Consider the following 17,787-nt stretch of genomic DNA (forward strand, 5'->3'; position numbering starts at 1 on the left):
GCTTCTCATTCTTCCTGTAGTATTGAGCTTCTTATAAATAAGAGGCTTTACTTTACAACTGTACGGTTTGACTATTTTATTCTTCTATATATAGGTCTAAGTGACTTGGCATTGCTCATTTTGTCAGCTTTTATGAATTCTGCTGTTAGTACTTAGGTTTGGTATAAACCTTCCGAAGCGGAGCTGAAAGAAAATTCTTCCATGAGAACTTCTTCAAGCATGTCAGTGATGACTACAGATGCAAAAAGAAGTCATTTACCTTTCTCAGCTGGCTTATCTCTTGGTGCTTTTATAGTGTAGTCATCTAGAGGACCTTGCAGATTTGCTGAAATGCTCTTTGCTCTGGAAATCTTTGAAAGAGGGTTTTATTACTTGTCCCTTGAGCAATCTCAGTCCAGAAGGCATTGTTGTTATCAAGTCCAGATAAGAATATGGTGGTCAAATATTTTTTCCTATTATATTTTCATTAGATTTCAGCTTTGTGAAGGATGAAATGAGAAAGGATGCTTTCTGTTTTCAAATAACTTCTTTTGCCATTCTTTTTAACCTTGCCAGTTCTCTTGCTTTTTCTAAAGCCTGATTCTTTTCGTGTGTGTGGTGTGGTTTGGGGTTTTTGTTTTTTTCCCTTTCATAAATACAGCTTGGCTCTGACCTTGGTTAATTTTCTTCTGGGTACCTGGGGAACAAAACCATTTTATAAGTGCAACCTTAAAAGTGCTTTCAGGTTGATCAGGATTCTGAATTGTGATTTTGTGATTGTGGTGGTTGCTTTTGGGTTTTTTTTTGACTTAACCAGATAGGCAGAAGTAATTCTCAGTAATTTAGACATTCTGCAGGTTTCTTTGGGCATATTGTACTACATAGTCAGTGACAGGAAGGAGCTGTGTTTGTACATTTTTTTTTTTCTGTAAACTATTTAAGTATTTTTTTATTGTTCTTCCATGTTTGCAGGGTAACCTATCTGAACACCACTGCTTTAGGCAAAGGAAATTTTAAGACTTTAATGATGTGTTTTCTAGCTCCAATATATAAAGGCAGTTCTTTAGCCTTTCTTCACAGTATTTTTTTCTTCGGTTTCCTTGCATAATATGCACAAGTAGAGATGAATTTCACCAGATTCAGAAGCATATGCTAAGACTCTGGTCACTTTTGTATGGGAAATAAACATAATACATAATGCAGTGACTTCACATACTTAACAATACTTAGCATAGTACCACAAAGTGATGGTAGGCATAGACAACTTAAGGTGACTGCATGGAGCAGCAGAACAAGGTGGGACTCAGCCCTGGGAGTCCTTAAGCCTGAGCCTCTGCAGTGCTCGGTCCCTGCTTTTGGGTACTGCTGTGGAGCAAAAGGCTGCTGTAAGCTACTGTGGCTGTTGTTCCTTCTTCATTTGCTTGGAGCTGCATCTTCAGATGTATTTGTATTTCCTCTTTACACATAATCCTCAATAAACATGTTAGAGTATAGAAATAATGGATCCCGTAACTGGGCCCTGCCAGGGTTTTCTCAAAACAATAGTAAATGCTGTGCTTTTCTCAAGACTTGAAGGTGTGAGTTGTGGAGAAGATGCATATCTTTCTGCTCCAGAAAATACTACTGCTGCATCCAGTCCATCCAGTAAGTTGCTTTATACTACATCTGCCAGTCGGCAGGGAGGTCCTGAACAGGGGCTCAGGTACTGGCTGCCTTGCCGCACCCCATCGGGGAGGGGATGGTTGGTGAGGCCCCTTGCCCTGCCCGTAGCCCCTCTGGAGGGAGCTGCTCTTGGCAGTGCGTGCAGAGCCCATCCTCTATTGTCCATGATTCTGGCACCTCTTGGGGAGCTGCTGTCAGAGGAGGATGTCTGTCAAGGGATGCTGTTCTATTTTCATCACAGTACTGAGCTTTGTTTATGATATTGAGCAGACATGAGCAAGTTCTAGAAGACAAACATTATCTTTTTTATGTACTGTTGGCAGTATTTGTGTGTCGCTGTCTAGGGTTATCAAAGTCCTTCCTACAGTACTTGTAACTAAGGAAGTAAATATCATCATGCACGTTAGAGCTTTCTTTATGCAAAGGAAGTTCTTTGAGAAACTAGGAAGAAATTTGTGTGTTTTCATGAGGTACCTACAGAGAGCTTAAAGCATGTTCTTGGCTCTAAGCATATTGGTTTTCGTATGTTGCATTTTAGCGTAGGCTCTGCAGCTTTAATTTCTCATCTATGTGCCTTTAAGGTCAAGTAGGGAACTATCTTAACTCTTCAGTGGAAAATACTACGTCTTTTGCTAGATATTCATTGATAATTACATAAAAATCAAAAATACATTCTTACACAGTACTTGAGGTGTGTGTGGTAATTACAGAAGTACTCCTTTTACGTCGTAATCAAAGCCTTGTTTCTAGATTTAGGTGATTCGTAATCTGGATTTCATGAGGATTTCCTATATATTGTTTTGGGACAATGATCTGCTTCTTGCATCCTCTTTTGATGAGGAATTTCTTTTGCCTTTCCCAGCTAAAGGAAAGAGTTGTCTTCGGCTGTTTTTCAGTATCTTTACAAAATCATTTTTTAAAATCCTCTATGAAACAACACAGTACTTAAAATCAAAATGCTAGGAAGTCTCACTGGGTTAGAAGTACTCCATAGGCAAGGACAGGGGTTCCATCATCTAGCAGATGACTTCCTGACCTTGTTCCATTATCCTTCCTTTTCCTTCAGTACAGTTGGGTCCATTTGAGATTTATTAGCTCAGGACTGCATAAGCCAAAGCTCCTTCTTACATAGTCTTCTGTGTATATTTATGCAACAGCTTTTACATCAAAACAAAATGCATGTTTTATTATTATATTGTGGCTTCCTTGCTTTTAATGCTAAGCTATTTGATTAAAAACCGTATTATTTTGGAACAGTTTTATTGATAACATACTCTTTGAATTACAGCTCTGTATTAACATATGATTAAATGTTTGGCCTTTTGAAAACTTAATGTGTGATTTTAGAATGTAACTTGTGTGGTGGGGTTTGGGTTTTTTTTTTTTGGTAAATAAGCATTATGGGTGGGGTTTTTTTGTGTTCCAAGAGGTTTGCACTTTTTTTGTTGTTGAAGCTTTAGTGCACTGTTGTTTCTAATACCTGTAATACCTTGGAAGCGTTATTGTTTAACTCTTCATCAACTCTTAGGTAATGTCAAAGTAGATCCATGCATTGTGGGACATTACCCACAAGCCTTGTTTGAAATTTGCCTTTTTTTAAATTATTTTTCTTCTTTTATCAGTGTGCCCACGCACACCCACACACGCCCCCCTTGTAATTCATATACTTTCAGGCAATATGATAACTTCAGGAATATAAAACTTGTCTTAGGGGAAAAACATGGTACCTATTGGTAAGTATTACATGCCCGGCTCCCCACACCCCCCTTCATTGCACAGAACTTGTTCTACTTGTAATAGCTGTGTGGTTTTGTGTTTATGGCTTACAGAAAAAAACATAGTAAGACTAGGAAAATCATTAAAGTGTTGATTTAATTAATACCAACAACATTTCTGTAAGAGAGATAAAGGCGATAAAATGTGTCCTAAAGGGCTGTAGTGACAAATTTTCTACTTAAAGAAGCTAAAATGCAAGTAACAAAAACCATGCAAACAGATGCCAGAATGGAAGGTAATAGAAGCAGGAAAAGCATTTCAGGCACAATGGTCTATTATCAGAATTTCCTTTATCCTTGAGTTAAGGATTTTGCTTCCTTTCACTGGCTTCAGTTTCATCTTCTTGGCTCTGACCTCTCTGTATGGCCAGTTTGCTGTTAAATATATTCAAACAAGTGTTTGACTATGTACCAGTGTACGGTTCATTTTGTGGGGCAACTCATTTAAAGCTGCTGAAAAAGGAATCTTTGTCTGTAAGACATGTTTCTTCTTTTAAACTTGCGGTCAGATTCAGACTTGGTCATCTTAGTTTTGTGTCTGATACTATTGACTTGTTTGTTCTGTAAAAGTGTGCTGCATTGTAATAAAAACAAGTTTGCATTACAGTAGACAAAGAAAAATTCCTGTTTACAAAATGAGCAAATGTGTTTGTATTGTTTGATTGACCTTTTACTGATCTTATTACTTTATTTATAAACTACAGAGCTTTTTTCATTGATGTATTACAAATTCAAGTTGCTGTTTTAAAAGTAGTATACCTATTTCTATGGCTAAGTAGTTACTTTATATATTAAAATTAATGTGTTTTTCAGTAGATGCATTAACTTGTTGCTTTTTTGAAAGTACTGTGTGTTAGTTGGTTTGTCACTATGTTGCAATACATAAGCTTAAAATAACAGACTGTACAAGAAAAATTTCCTGACTTTAAATTTTTCCTTGCAGATCATGTTCAAAATGAGGAAAACTATGCACAAGTGCTAGATAAATTTGGAAGTAATTTTTTAAGTCGGGATAATCCAGATCTTGGTACAGCTTTTGTAAAATTTTCCACGCTCACTAAAGAATTATCAACGCTGCTGAAGAACCTGGTGAGGACTTTCAAATTTTCTTAGTTTTTTATTTCCAAAATAAAGTTTAGTATAACTGCATGATCCTGATGACTGATGGTAATTTTTGAAATGCTTTCTGGGGGTTTTTTGTCTGATTTTTTTTTTTTTTTAACCAACACAATTTTGCAGAGATTATTTCTAAATGATGTTATTACACACTCACTGTGTTTGTTAATTGGCAGTAAGAAGAAAGATATAAATGTTGAGACATCACATTGAAGCATCATTCTCAAGTGATTGACAGTGTTATATATCTCCTTATGGACCTAAATTTTAAATCATTCCCTGACTTGAAATCTTTCCAGTTAAAAATCCAATACAATTAGTCTTTTGTCTTACCTCAGAAAGAGAAACTTCCACGTTTTGGAGGAAAAAGAATAATTTGCGAGCATGCTTAAATGGTGTTAATAGTCCATTCTCCCTGTGGTATACAAAGCATCCATTGCTTAAGTACTAGGCTGATGAAGGTGGTTTAAATATTTGTCTCATCTGATGTTCATGCCTTTTACTTCAGAAAGATAGATAATAAAACTTCAGTCATAGCAAGTATCTTTCAACCCTGAAAGTAACGAAGCCACATTTCTAGGGAAATCATGTTTCATGGGTTTGATAGCTGTTGTGTTCTGAAAGTTGTATGTTTTAATTTTGTGTTTATCCTACATTCTTACATAGAAGCTTATTTGGTGTGTAAAGTATAAGTAATATTACAGACTTTCTTTCCTAGAGTCCGTAGCATGAACACAGCTGCTTTAGGTCACATCAAAGGTCTATGTAGCCAGTACCCTGGCTTTGACAGTTGGCCAGGAGTAAATGTTTAGGCAGGAGTGTAGGAAGAGAGCAAATACATGGAGGTACCTTCTGTACTGTGGTCATTAAAAGAGTCTTCAGCTCAGAGACATTGGAGTTGGAGGCAGTATCCCTTGCTTGGTAGTCCTTGTTAGTATTACCTCCATGAACTTGTCTTTAGGATTTCTTGAATGTATGCTATGCTTGGCACAGAATATAGTGGATTCTTCCAGAGTGCTAAAATGAACTGCTCTGTCAATTCTAGTTCTTTTGAACCTGATCCTTTCATTTGTTGTTCCCTGATTCTTACAAGATGTGTAAGAATTTCTCTTATTTTCCCCAGAAACTTGCAGGTAGCTATCACTGTTCCTTTCCCTTCCTCTGTTACTTTTCTAGCTGAGTCTTAGTTACTCCGTAACTTGACTTGGTTTTGTTGGTCCTCTCAATATCTTCTCTTACTACTATTGTACCCTTTTCTGAAATGAGAGGGGACAAACATGAAGATGGTCCCATTTCTTACTGCCTTTTCTGAAGGCTGATTGCTTTATGGCTATTGAGCATTGAGCTTGATGTTTTCAAGGTATTTTTACCCTGATCCATTTTCCTGGATGATGGTTATTTCATAAGCATGATTCTGTATGCAGTTTTTTCTCCTTGTCACGTTGCATTTTTCGGTTTTTCAGCATAGACTTCAATCTTTAATTTCATTCTCTCAGCAGTAAGTCTTACAAGGTTCTTATGCAACTCTTCATATGTGGCTTTTGCTTTACAGCCCAGAATAGCTTAGTATTAGCAGGTATTCTCACCCGACTCTCTGCACTCCTCTGAGATTCACTTACAAGCTTCTTGGACTACGAAGGCCCTAACAACACTCAGAATGGAGTGTCACTTCTGGCCTCTCATGCTGGTGCTTATTTCTGCCTTCTGAGTCTTGCCTCTTCATCACCTACTTATCTCAGGATGGTCACACTTACCCTAACAAAGCTTGCTTTAAGGGCTTTGCTCTGGCCAATTACCTGGATCATCCTTCGTTTCAATGTTGGCAGTTTTAAAGAGCGGTAGGATATGCAAAGTGACCTGCTTTTATCTGTGAAGACTTCTGTCATTCTGGGCTCTTCTAGTCTCCTTTAATCTTAATTTAGATCACAAAAAGAAGTATTTTAAGACCGGTGTTAAAGTGCATTTTGAGGACAGTTTGGGACTAGAACTCAGGTTTGTTGGAAGCTCTCAGGACTTCATCGTTCCTTGCAGAGCCTAAACAGAAATCTTTTAACTTCTTTCAACTGGCAAACAGAAAGGGGGGATTATTTATTTAAAGTAGTGCTGATCAAGAGGAAAAAACATTTTTAAATTAAGAAGCTGCACTCATTCAAAACATTATACTATTTCAGCTAGACTGTGATGCATTATCGATCTCAATTCTTGTTGATACGATCTAAAACAGGCTGTTCCCCAGTTTTTGTTCAGCAGTCTCAAATAGGCAACAAGGTTATTTCACAAATGTCAGTGTTTTAGAAACACTTAATTTCACCTTTCTTCTCTCAATGATAGATAATTCTTTGTTGACCCACTGTTGTTCTTAAGCATCGTTCTGATTAATATAACTACACTGAAAGAAAATTTTTCTATAATATCAAAGTAGAAGTTGAGATGCAGTGAAAAAGTAGTTGAGAGGACTGTATAATGTGTACTGTGGTGTTTTATCACTGACACTGAGGCTTATGTTAATAAAATCTAATACAAAAAATGGCCATAGGTATTAAGGTGAATGGCAACCTATTAGTCTTTTTTGGTTTGGTTTTTTTTACATAAAGCAGATTGCTGCCTTACTTAATAAAAGTGCAATAAAATAATGAATTATCTTGAAAAACAGGAAGATGAATAAGGAGTAGAGCTACATAGTAGCCAACAAAAAAAAACCCTTCAAAAATTTAGATCTGTTTTTATTAAACCTATTGAACTTTAATTATGACTCATTGAATATTTTCCTATGAATTGTGATATTATGTATATTTCATTAGAAGGAAGGTACAGAATAATTTTATTTTCTTGTGTGAAGGAATTACAGAGTGGTAACTTTAAAAGTCATCTTCACTTACTATGATCACTTACTATAAACTCTTGATGTTACCACTAAATATAATATCTGAAAATTAAAACCTATAAATATGTTGTATTTCTGACGGTGCGGTTTTTGTCGTTAAGATTATCTTACAAGAATGACACACAATGACAACTTCTGTAACATTTTGTAAATGCATGCATAATTGCATTGTGACTGGCCATTGTCAACACTGGCCTATGTTTTCAGCAATCTCCGAGTGTCCCATCAGAACCAGTTTCTTTGACTTTTACTACTTCTACCTCCTTTCCTGTTCCAGGTTTCATTCTTTATGCAGTAATTCATTATAATACCGTATTAAAAATTTGTATGATCCCAGTATGTGAAATCAAGTGTGTCGCTATCTTTTTGAATTAATCTGGCATTTTTGGAAAAACATTTTGAGCACTTGTGGATTATTTGGAGTGTTTTTGTTTTTAAATTATGTGTGGCACTCTGCGTTTTCCAGATGTGTAAAACCTGTTTTTTCCCGTATCTCTGTCCTGTAAATTTCCTTAGCTAATCTTTGCAGGCAAATTATCTTCTGTTCACATCCCTTCTCCACAAATTATCAGAGGATGGTGGGTTTTGTCCCCTTATTTTGCTCTAGATATGAGACTGCTTCACTTTAAGATGTGTTTCTAATTCATTTGGGTTACTGTTACATTGTCAAAGACTTGATAAAATAAATGATTCCAAAATCTTACCGTATTGGAGTAATAAACTGCTATTTAGTTTAGGGGTTTTTTTCCTAGCTGATATACTAGCTGGCTACTGTTCAGTAATTTCAAGCCAGGTATTAATGGCTTGATTTGGTTATCCTTAACAGATACACTTGGAAAAATGAAAAAAGCTACAGCAATGTATTCTTGTTCATACCTGCTTTGATAACTGCTTATAAGCCTGCCATATCCCCCATATTGCAGAAATTTGTGTTCTCTGTTCTTATGAACTAGGCTGAGATTAAAATCTCTTGAATATTGTTTCTCAAAAATCACATTTGAGATACGAATTTCAGTTTAGGTTGTTAAGTGGAAACATTCAAATGGTTGAGAATAAAGAAAAAGATAAAGCAGGTATTACCTTAATCACTTGCTGGTTTAGTATTTGTAATTTTCCTCCTCCAACAAAACTGACATTATTAAGGGCTTGTTAGTTGTGATTTATTGAGATAAAAAGCCAACAGAGGACAAATAGTGAAAAGGCATAATCCTTTATAAATTCCCTGGCTCCTTTTTATTTCTGTAACGAAATAGCGTGTTGCAGTCATATGCAAATGTTTAAGCCAAGTAGAAAGAAAAACAGAACCTAGCTCTTTAAATAGAATCACAGCTTAGACTATCCACTGTAAACTCCTTTAGTAAAGTAAAAAATCTTTTGTGGTTTTAATCAGTAAAAGCGATCAAGTTACTTTTTCGCTTTATAAGTAAAATCGATATTTGAGCATTACTTATGTTGTTGTAATTAGGGAAAAACTCCATTGTCAAATCTTGATCTTTTAAGCCATGAAGAACCTTTGCTCAGTTTTCATGTTACTGTTTGAGGCTGCAGCTCAAAGTGTTCTAGTGGCTGTCCTTCATCTTGCTTTGAATAAATTTTGAATATAAGATTTTGTGAATTTGAAAAATACAAAATATTGACACTTGAAACAGTTGTCAAGTTATCTTAAATGTGAAGATACAAATGTGTGTCTCATGCTTTCTGAATTTGAATCCATCTCATACTAAGAAGAATCACAGAATGGTTTGGGTTGGAAGAGACTTCTAGAAGTCATCTAGTCCATCCCCCTGTAGTGAGCAGGGACATCAACTTCAGCTTGATCAGGTTGCTTAAGAGCCCCATATAAGCTGACCTTGAATGGAGTATCTACCATCCCTCTGTGCAACCTGTTCCAGTGTTTCACCACCCTCATTGTAAAAGATTTAATCCTTATGTCATGTCTGAATCTACCCTCTTTTAGTTTAAAACCACTATCCATTGTCCTATTGCTGCAGGCCCTACTAAGACGTCTGTCCTGGGTCTCTCTTGTAAGCCCCATTTAAGTGTTGGAAGGCTGCAATAAGGTCTCCCCAGAGCCTTGTCTTCTCTGGGCTGAACCACCCCAGCTCGCTCAGCCTGTCCTCCTAGGAGAGGTGCTCCAGCCCTCATCAACTATGGTATCTGCAAGCCGTTTAAAAAGAAAAACACGTGAGGGGTGGCTGACAAGCTATCAGGTGATAATTAAGTAGCTGTATAATAGCCTGTGTTCAAAAGATCTGCTTTCCCCACTGCCGTTCTGAGACTCCAGTGCTTTCCAGAGGATAATGCACATCAGGTTCGAGTATCACGCTTTGTAGGACTGCTTTGTGTCTGTTAGAACAGCAGGCAGCTGAACTGTGCTCAAGATCTTTGTGGCCAGGTTTGTTGGTAATCTAGAGGGGACCTGAACAGTAAACCTTTCTGCCCAGGATGTTTGGAGAACAAAGCAAGTCTGGGTTTTTGTGGGGTTTTTTTTGTTTTTTTTTTTATTTATTTTCAGTTAAGGACTGATAGTGACTCTAATGAAGGAAAATACGCCATTTTACATATAGGTGATGTAGTTCTTGTAAATAATGACGTGATACAAGAAGTTGCTTGTAAATTGGTAAGAGCCCCTGGCTCTTAAAATGGCAGCAAATGCACACAGGTCACACCTTGTTTCATCATGACTGTATTTTATGCCTATGGAAGAAGTAAACCATGATACGAGTGAGATTTTTTGAAATTCTTTTATGTGCATGTATTTACTTTTTGTATTTATTGTTGCATAATGGCATTTTTTTGCATTTGAATATTTAATTTTTCGTAAGTGTCTTGAATATATAAGGAGTTTGTGAACGGAACTTAATACATAGAGAACCTGTTTGATCATTTTTATATTCTCTTCCGTGTAGATGACCTATTTCATAAAAATCCCTTAAAAATTAGTTTCATGGACTAAAATATGCTCAAAGGACCTTATAGGAGAGGGGAAATGTGGCCATATATATATATGGCAGATTAAAAACACTAATGTAACGCTTCCCTACTCCTTTGGTTTACAAGCAGATGGTGTGGTGTCTTGCACCTTTCCTGTTGTTCTCCCTGTCCTTCCTTAGCAAGGAACTGAAGAATTCATGGAGTATTTTGGGGAAGAAACAAAGGGAGGGATAAAGGTAGGAGAGGCAACAGACTTCTCACTAGACTGGGACAATACTGATACACATTTCTTTCCTGTGATCATGACTCTTCAGGAATCATACACACCATATGTGTTCAGATAGGGTTACAGCAGTAGGTTTTTCTGCCCTCAGACTGGCAAAGACAAACAGAATGTTTCCACAGATAAGCAGTCAAAAAGGCATGAACTTAAGAGCATGAAATTTTAACTCTCGAGAGTTTAAGGAGACGTCACGTTTCCACACTGGACAAGGAAAGGAACAGTCTTTCCAAACAGCTGGGAATAATCAAGGAGCTGGTGACTCTCCTTGCACCTTTTGTTTGTGGTTGAATTAACTTTGTGCCTTGTGCTATCTGCCTGTAGGCGCAGCAGGTTCTTGCTTCTTAGTCAGGAGGCCATTAAGAAACATTTGTTCCAAAACCTAATTTGCTTCCTGAGTAATTAAGCAACATTCAAATATTTGCTTTGAGAGACTGAAGATTACCTTGAGGTACTTTGCTTATATGCTGGTTTAATAATTGTGGTTTTGTATCACTCTATATATTAGCAAAGATTAATTATGATGCTTCTATGTCTGTGAATGCTTATTAATTTTTCCCAGACTTAAATTTACTATTAGAGATAGTATTTGGGTTGGAAGGTTACTAATAGAAATAGAAATTTTGACATGATTGCAACTTCATTAGTGAAGTTCAAGGACCTATTGGCAAATTTTATAAGATCATAATAATTTTTTTTGAATGATTACAGTTTAACGCTTTTCTTTTTAGCTCCAGGGCTTAAGCCACAATGTTATTTTCACTTTGGATTCTCTCTTAAAAGGAGACTTAAAAGGTGTTAAAGGGGTAAGTGTTGAAAACTAACTTTTTATTTAGGGAAAGGTTCAGCTGTGTTCCACTTACCCATGAGATATATAATTTCATATATATATTATATAATATATAATATATAATTATATCGGCATCCATTAATAGTTTGTACGTAGTCCAAAGAACAAATTAAAAATTGGTGTAACTGTGATACTTCTTCAGAATTTCAATGTAAATCCCTGTCTTAATGTGCACAGGAAAGCAATACTTCACAAGATTCAAAAATAGTATTTTTTCCGACAGCTCTCTGAAAAGTTTTATAAGAAAACTGTATTTTTTGTTGCTATTTATAATGTGATATCTTAACTATAAAGGCAATATTTTAAAAATGTTCTAAGTAATTTTTCTGTTTCCTAAAGGACTTAAAAAAGCCTTTTGACAAAGCCTGGAAGGATTATGAAACCAAATTGTAAGTATCTGCCCCCTACCTCACCTTTATTTTTTTGGAGGGGCGGGTGTGGGGGTGTGTGTTTTCTTTTTTCCCCTTCCTGGTCCCTAACTGTGTACTGTATCTCTGCAAGTAAATTTGAATATGAGCAAGACATCTGTTCTGTGGATCTCTCTTCTGCACTAATAGAAAGAAAATATTTTTTATGCTCTGTAAAGTAGTTAAATGACTGCCCAGTGTTTCTTTAGTGTAGAGGAGGGTACTTAATGCTTTGATACTGGACATTGTAAAGTGAATTGTGGAGATTTCAGATTACATTTACACATTCTTATAACCACATGCATAAAATTCTATCAATAGTAAAAGTTAAGAGATTTATCTGTTGCCCTGTATTGTGGAAATGCATGTTTCTGAGAGGCAAGTATTGTAGTGCAGTTGGTATGATTTCTGAAATATCTGTGGTTTAAAAAATGTTTTCTTACTATAGTACCTGTCTTCAGTGGATATAAAAGATTTATAAAAATAGAAGGTTGGAAACAAGGACTATCATAGTTGCAGGAATGTTATTGGAATGGTTCAGAATGCTCTCAAGGAAGTGATGGGCCGTTCCTTTATCAAAATTCCAGAGCTTTCAAAAGTTAATTTTGTATCCTTTCATTTATTTCCCTTTTTAATCCCATTATTAGTTCTTTCATTTATGTCTAACCAGGAAGGGGAAAAACACTGAAAGAAAAGTCAGGCCACTTAAGAACTGCTAAAACATTTATTATCAGCACTATTTTCTTAACTTAATGTAGTAATTTTTGCCTTCAAAATCCATTACAATGGTAAATCCTTGTGAACAACTGAACTGCAGATGAGGTCGAATAATGGAAAGGCAGAAAGGAGATGCCTGTCCTAAAATCGCACCATCATACTCAGTTAAACATTCAGATTTACATGCAGAATTGTGGGGGTTTTTTTCCTGTTTAGTTATTTAGTTCTTACAGATATTGCATGTTTTGGCAGAAATATTGAACAGTTTTCTGTAGGCAGCAAGCTGGTTGAAAAAATAAATATTTCTGCTTGTCAAATTGCTATATGTAATTGCTATATGATATTAAAAGTATCAAGGAATGTCTTTGCCAGCCTATTTATATCAAATGCCATTAAACACAACTTAAGAGACAGAGGTATCTCATATATACCATAAATACATGGAATCATCTGACTTCGGAAAGTTTACAGATGTCTGTTTTCTTGTTACGATTCCCTCCCACCCCCAACTCTGGTGAGCAAATTTCACTTGGGCTTACTAAGCCCAAGAAAGTATCCCTTAAATTTCTGAGAGAACCCCATTTCCCTGAACTTGTTCAAGACCAAATATCGTCAAGTTTGGTGGCACAGTGCTAAAAAGTGCTTTGTTCTGTGTGCAAACATTACCTCTTTCTTGGAGAAAAGCAGAATTCAAAAATTAATGAACTAATCCTTCTTAATTATTTTCTCCCCCCCCTTCACAAGGAGTACCAGTCTAATAACCCCACGGTGTTTTGTCACCTGTTCTACAGAAGTACAGCTTGTTTATTTTTCTCAAAAAGGCTTCAAGAGAATAAAACTATTTTTAAAAAAAATGAGAAAATTGTTTAGAATTTTCTACTCTGTACTGGAAGTCTTAAGTCTGCTTACAAATACAGTTTCCAGTTTTTCTGCAAAGTAGATACGTAAGGACAGCCACACTGTAGAGCTCTAATTGAAGTCTCAGGCCTCTTCGTTCCATATTTGCATTTCACTATTTCAGAATTTCAGTGTTGGCCTTCTCTGAGAATGTGACGACTATGAGCCTTCTCATTTAGTGTAGGTGGTAAGCTTCATATGCTGCCTGGTTGTTTTTCTTAATTCCTGTTTCACAAGCATGAAACATTTAAGTTATTCTGCTATTTTCCTGCCGAGTATTTTCTTGTATGTGTGCTTTACACTGCAGTATATAGAGATGAAGGCTATGGAGCACATCATATAGAATGAATGAGATTTCCACCGCCACCCCCAGTAGCACAGAAACTAGAGAAAAGAGTTACAGGATGAGAGGAAAGAAGTGGAGCTTCATGATTAAAAATAAATAGAATTCGGTATCATAAATGAACTGATCTTCAGAATGGCTTCTTTAATATTTCTTGATTATTTTTTCCCTAATTAATACTAGATCATGTGATGGTAGGAAAAAAATATCCTCTAAAATGTTTTCTAATTAAAATTTCAGTACAAAAATTGAGAAGGAAAAAAGAGAACATGCAAAACAGCATGGGATGATAAGAACTGAAATAACAGGAGCTGAGATAGCAGAGGAAATGGAGAAGGAAAGGCGTCTATTTCAGCTACAGATGTGTGAAGTAAGAAACAAGTTTCAGCTTTTCATTAAGACACCATAACTTGAAAGTACCTTGTGGGCCTTTCACCTGGGGTGAAGTCTGCTTCGTTGTTTAATGGGGGTGGAGGGAAGAAATGATTTAAAAGGGACATAGTACAACAATATAAAGATAATTATTCTGGCAATTCTGTACAAAACTGGGCTTCCTTTTTGAGTTATTCCTTTTCTTTGTTTTTAGATTATTATGCTAAGGTTCTTGGGCTGAAAATAAACTATGGGAATATTTCTGTTTTATCATTTTTATGGTTGAGCAGTTCAGGAAGTATTTTTGATATCTTTCTTCCAACATGCTTTCTGAAGCCTTCTAAAATTTCTAATGCAGTGATAAATGATAGTGATACGTTAGTTCCATAAAACTGCTTTTTGTATTAATAGCTCTCTTTATTTCATTTTAGTGGCAATTACTTTAAATTGCATAGTATTTGTATTTTTAGAATATTTCCGTAAGTACTGCAGTAGCACTAAAAAAGGGACATCTTCAGACAGTTGTAAAAGATAAAACTTTTTCCTGATTTGTTGTATGTTTTGGAGTATTTGAATTTTTTACGAGTGATGAAATAAACTGTTACCTGTTTTATATTTTACTTGACTGTGGTGGACTGATGGGTTATGAGTCAGCACCCAGGTTAAACACAGAGATAATTAATTCATTGAGCAAATGGTGTTTTATTGATTGAAAACTGTTGAAGGTTGTGAAGTGTGATTATCAACATGTTTTTCACTGTCTACACAGTATCTTATTAAGGTTAATGAAATCAAGACAAAAAAAGGTGTGGACCTTCTGCAGAACCTTATTAAGTATTATCATGCACAATGCAAGTAAGTGCAACGCTTTTAAGCTTTATTTACAGTTTTCTTTTTTACACAAGTGTTTGTTTTCTGTTGCTTTGAATTTGTTTTGGTTGCATCAGGAATTTTTATTATAATTGTAATCTGCCAGGTGTCTGCAACTTCATGTTAATAGGCTGTAGTCTTTCAGTGGAGTATGAATGTGAGTGGGGCAAGGGAGTGATGGAGAAGAAAAAGGCCAAAGGAAAACCTTGTCTGTTGTGTACAAAACTAATTTTAGTTCCTGAGGTATAGATCTAGATTGTGATTTTAGAACTAGCTGATTTTTTTCTATTTATTAGCTTTTAGGTCTTTATGTAAACTTAAAAACCATTGTGAAAGTCAGTAATTTCATTGAAATTCCTTGGAGTGAAACTGGCCTTGTCATCAGTAGAACCAGAAGCAAACATGTAGAAACTTGTACTTAAATACAGGAAAATGCTTTTAGAAATTACTAAGGGGAAACATGTTGACTAACAGTGATAAAAAGCTAAGCTATATTCTTTCTAATTTGATATTTGTTAAAAGTCCCAATGGTGTATCTCCACTGCTGAAAGATATCATACTTTAAAACTGCTGCAAAGGGGGGTTTGTTGGTTTTTTTTGGGGGTGGAAGGGGTTTTTTGTGTTTCTTATTGTTCCTGAATATGGGAGGAATGGGATATGCTTTATTGGTTTTGCTGTTTTTCTCCACAAGACTATATGCTATGTGTTATGAATTACATGTATTCCTGAGAAATCACAGGTATTTTTCATTATAGTTTCTTCCAAGATGGCTTGAAAACAGCTGATAAACTTAAACAATATATTGAAAAGTTGGCTGCTGACTTGTATAATGTAAGTTTACTTGGAAGTAATTTAATGTCTGAAAATAGAAATATTTTGTTTATATGAGTACATTGAAGATATGACGACAAGGGTGTATATTTCATTTGTATCTTGTAAATGAAAAGTGTGTTTGAAACATTTGAATGTAGCTAGACTGAGGAAAGAACATCTTGACTATCTTAAAATTTGTGTTCTGTTTTTACAGTTATTAGGAGAAGTAGCTTTCATTCTACTAATTTAGTGCTGCTTTAAAATAAAACTAGTTTAAAGTGGGAACCTTTGAATCAGCTTGCATTATTATCACCAATTTTAGCTACCACTTTTAGTTTTTCAAAACCAAACTGCCTGTTGATAGCAGCTTTTAAATGAATTAACTTGTGATGATCGTTGAAGGCAAGTAATAATGTGGAATCAAAGCCCACTTGTCACCCAAGTGTTTTTGTGTTTTATAATCAGAATTGCAATAATCTCATTTGCTGTTGTAGTCTGTGGCTAAATTAAACTGTATTTTCATTGCTTATTTGAGTTACTCATATTTCAGAGACTGATTTAGTTGTATTGTTTACGGTGAACCATTAAAGCCTAACAGAATAGAGCATGCAGAGTTGTACATTCATTTTAGCTGGCTCTTCAAGTAGTACATGCATAGAAGGCGAATGCATAAGAGTGGACTAATCTATGAAAATAAATATTACAGAAGCACAGAATAGCTGAGCTGGTTGTTCAGGACATCTACAATGGTGTATTGGGATGCATAAACAAATTAAAATTCAAGTTGCATCCATAAAGCGTATAATGGCAATCTCTTTCTATAGATAAAGCAGACACAGGATGAAGAAAAGAAACAACTTACTGCTCTTCGTGACTTGATAAAATCTTCCCTGCAGCTCGATCAGAAGGAGGTAAATAATTTAGACATGTTATTCTCAGAGATAATGTGAATTTATGAATTCTGTATTAAGAAATGTTCAGTTTGTTTCGTTATTGATTCAGAAGAGTTGAACATTAAACATAATGACAATTTAGAATTAAGTTGAATATTTAGAATATTCAACTACATATCAACAAATAAGACTTTGATTAATATGCTGTTTCCAGTTTGTGTGTGAAAATGTATGCCTTTTCTGTAATTTTATACTTTTTTGTGTAATTTTATATTTTTAATGTACTATAAGAACAGTTGTAATGTGTCAGATAAATGCTTAATCTAACCCAATATCCTGTTCTTGACAATGATAAAGAATACATGTTAAGGGAAAAATATAAAAGAATGGGATGTACACATCTTTCTTCTGTCCTGCCATCCTGCAGCCAGATTGTGTTCAGGGTTTTTCTAACCTAGATGATCCTCAGTGAGCCAGAATGAGAAAGGGAGACTTGCCTTTACATACAGTTTCCATACTGCTATTCAACTGCCAACTCACATGGGTTTTGTGCTGCTGTTCTTCTTTGCAAGCCCCTTTTGCTAATACTATATCATAAGCAAGAAAATTTGTATGTTAACCTGATAGCAGTGCCTGAGACAGGGCGGTTAAAAAGGAAAATATATCATCAGCTGTGCTGGTATCAGAGGCCAAGGGGGAACATGCAGTGTCCATTGCAGATGTTCTGGAGTAATCCTTGAACTAGGAGATAGGATATATATATATGTGTGTGTATATATGTATAAAAAATAATATACAGCTTCTACCTAAGATGATAATGTGACTTTTTCTAGGCATCATAGTGCCTGAGAGTCAGAGATACTGAATATCCTGTGGTGAACCAGTGTTGGGGCAGGGGTAGAGAGGTACCTTTCCTTTAGGAAAAGATAGCTTATCTTCTGTTCAGTTTTCTCTTTGGTAAATAAAACGTTAGTATTTTCCAGGTGACTACTCAG

General features: G+C 35.6%; 1 protein-coding gene across 8 annotated transcripts in view; it reads left to right on the forward strand.

Annotated features, from left to right (window-relative positions):
• ASAP1 (ArfGAP with SH3 domain, ankyrin repeat and PH domain 1) overlaps nucleotides 1-17,787 on the forward strand; it is a 161,894-nt gene that overhangs the window by 81,684 nt on the left and 62,423 nt on the right. For 4 of the 8 annotated variants that reach the window (XM_055703772.1, XM_055703775.1, XM_055703773.1 and 1 more), the window contains 7 exons: nucleotides 4,360-4,505; nucleotides 11,362-11,436; nucleotides 11,820-11,869; nucleotides 14,085-14,214; nucleotides 14,986-15,071; nucleotides 15,842-15,917; nucleotides 16,724-16,810. In XM_055703772.1, coding sequence (XP_055559747.1) covers nucleotides 4,360-4,505; nucleotides 11,362-11,436; nucleotides 11,820-11,869; nucleotides 14,085-14,214; nucleotides 14,986-15,071; nucleotides 15,842-15,917; nucleotides 16,724-16,810 — 650 coding nt within the window. Of the gene's footprint in view, nucleotides 1-4,359; nucleotides 4,506-10,476; nucleotides 10,587-10,786; nucleotides 11,082-11,361; nucleotides 11,437-11,819; nucleotides 11,870-14,084; nucleotides 14,215-14,985; nucleotides 15,072-15,841; nucleotides 15,918-16,723; nucleotides 16,811-17,787 lie in introns of those variants that run through there. The other 4 variants (XM_055703776.1, XM_055703777.1, XM_055703780.1 and 1 more) reach the window with 4 other exon arrangements.

This window comes from Falco cherrug, chromosome 3, assembly GCF_023634085.1.
Source record: "Falco cherrug isolate bFalChe1 chromosome 3, bFalChe1.pri, whole genome shotgun sequence".
NCBI lineage: Eukaryota > Metazoa > Chordata > Aves > Falconiformes > Falconidae > Falco > Falco cherrug.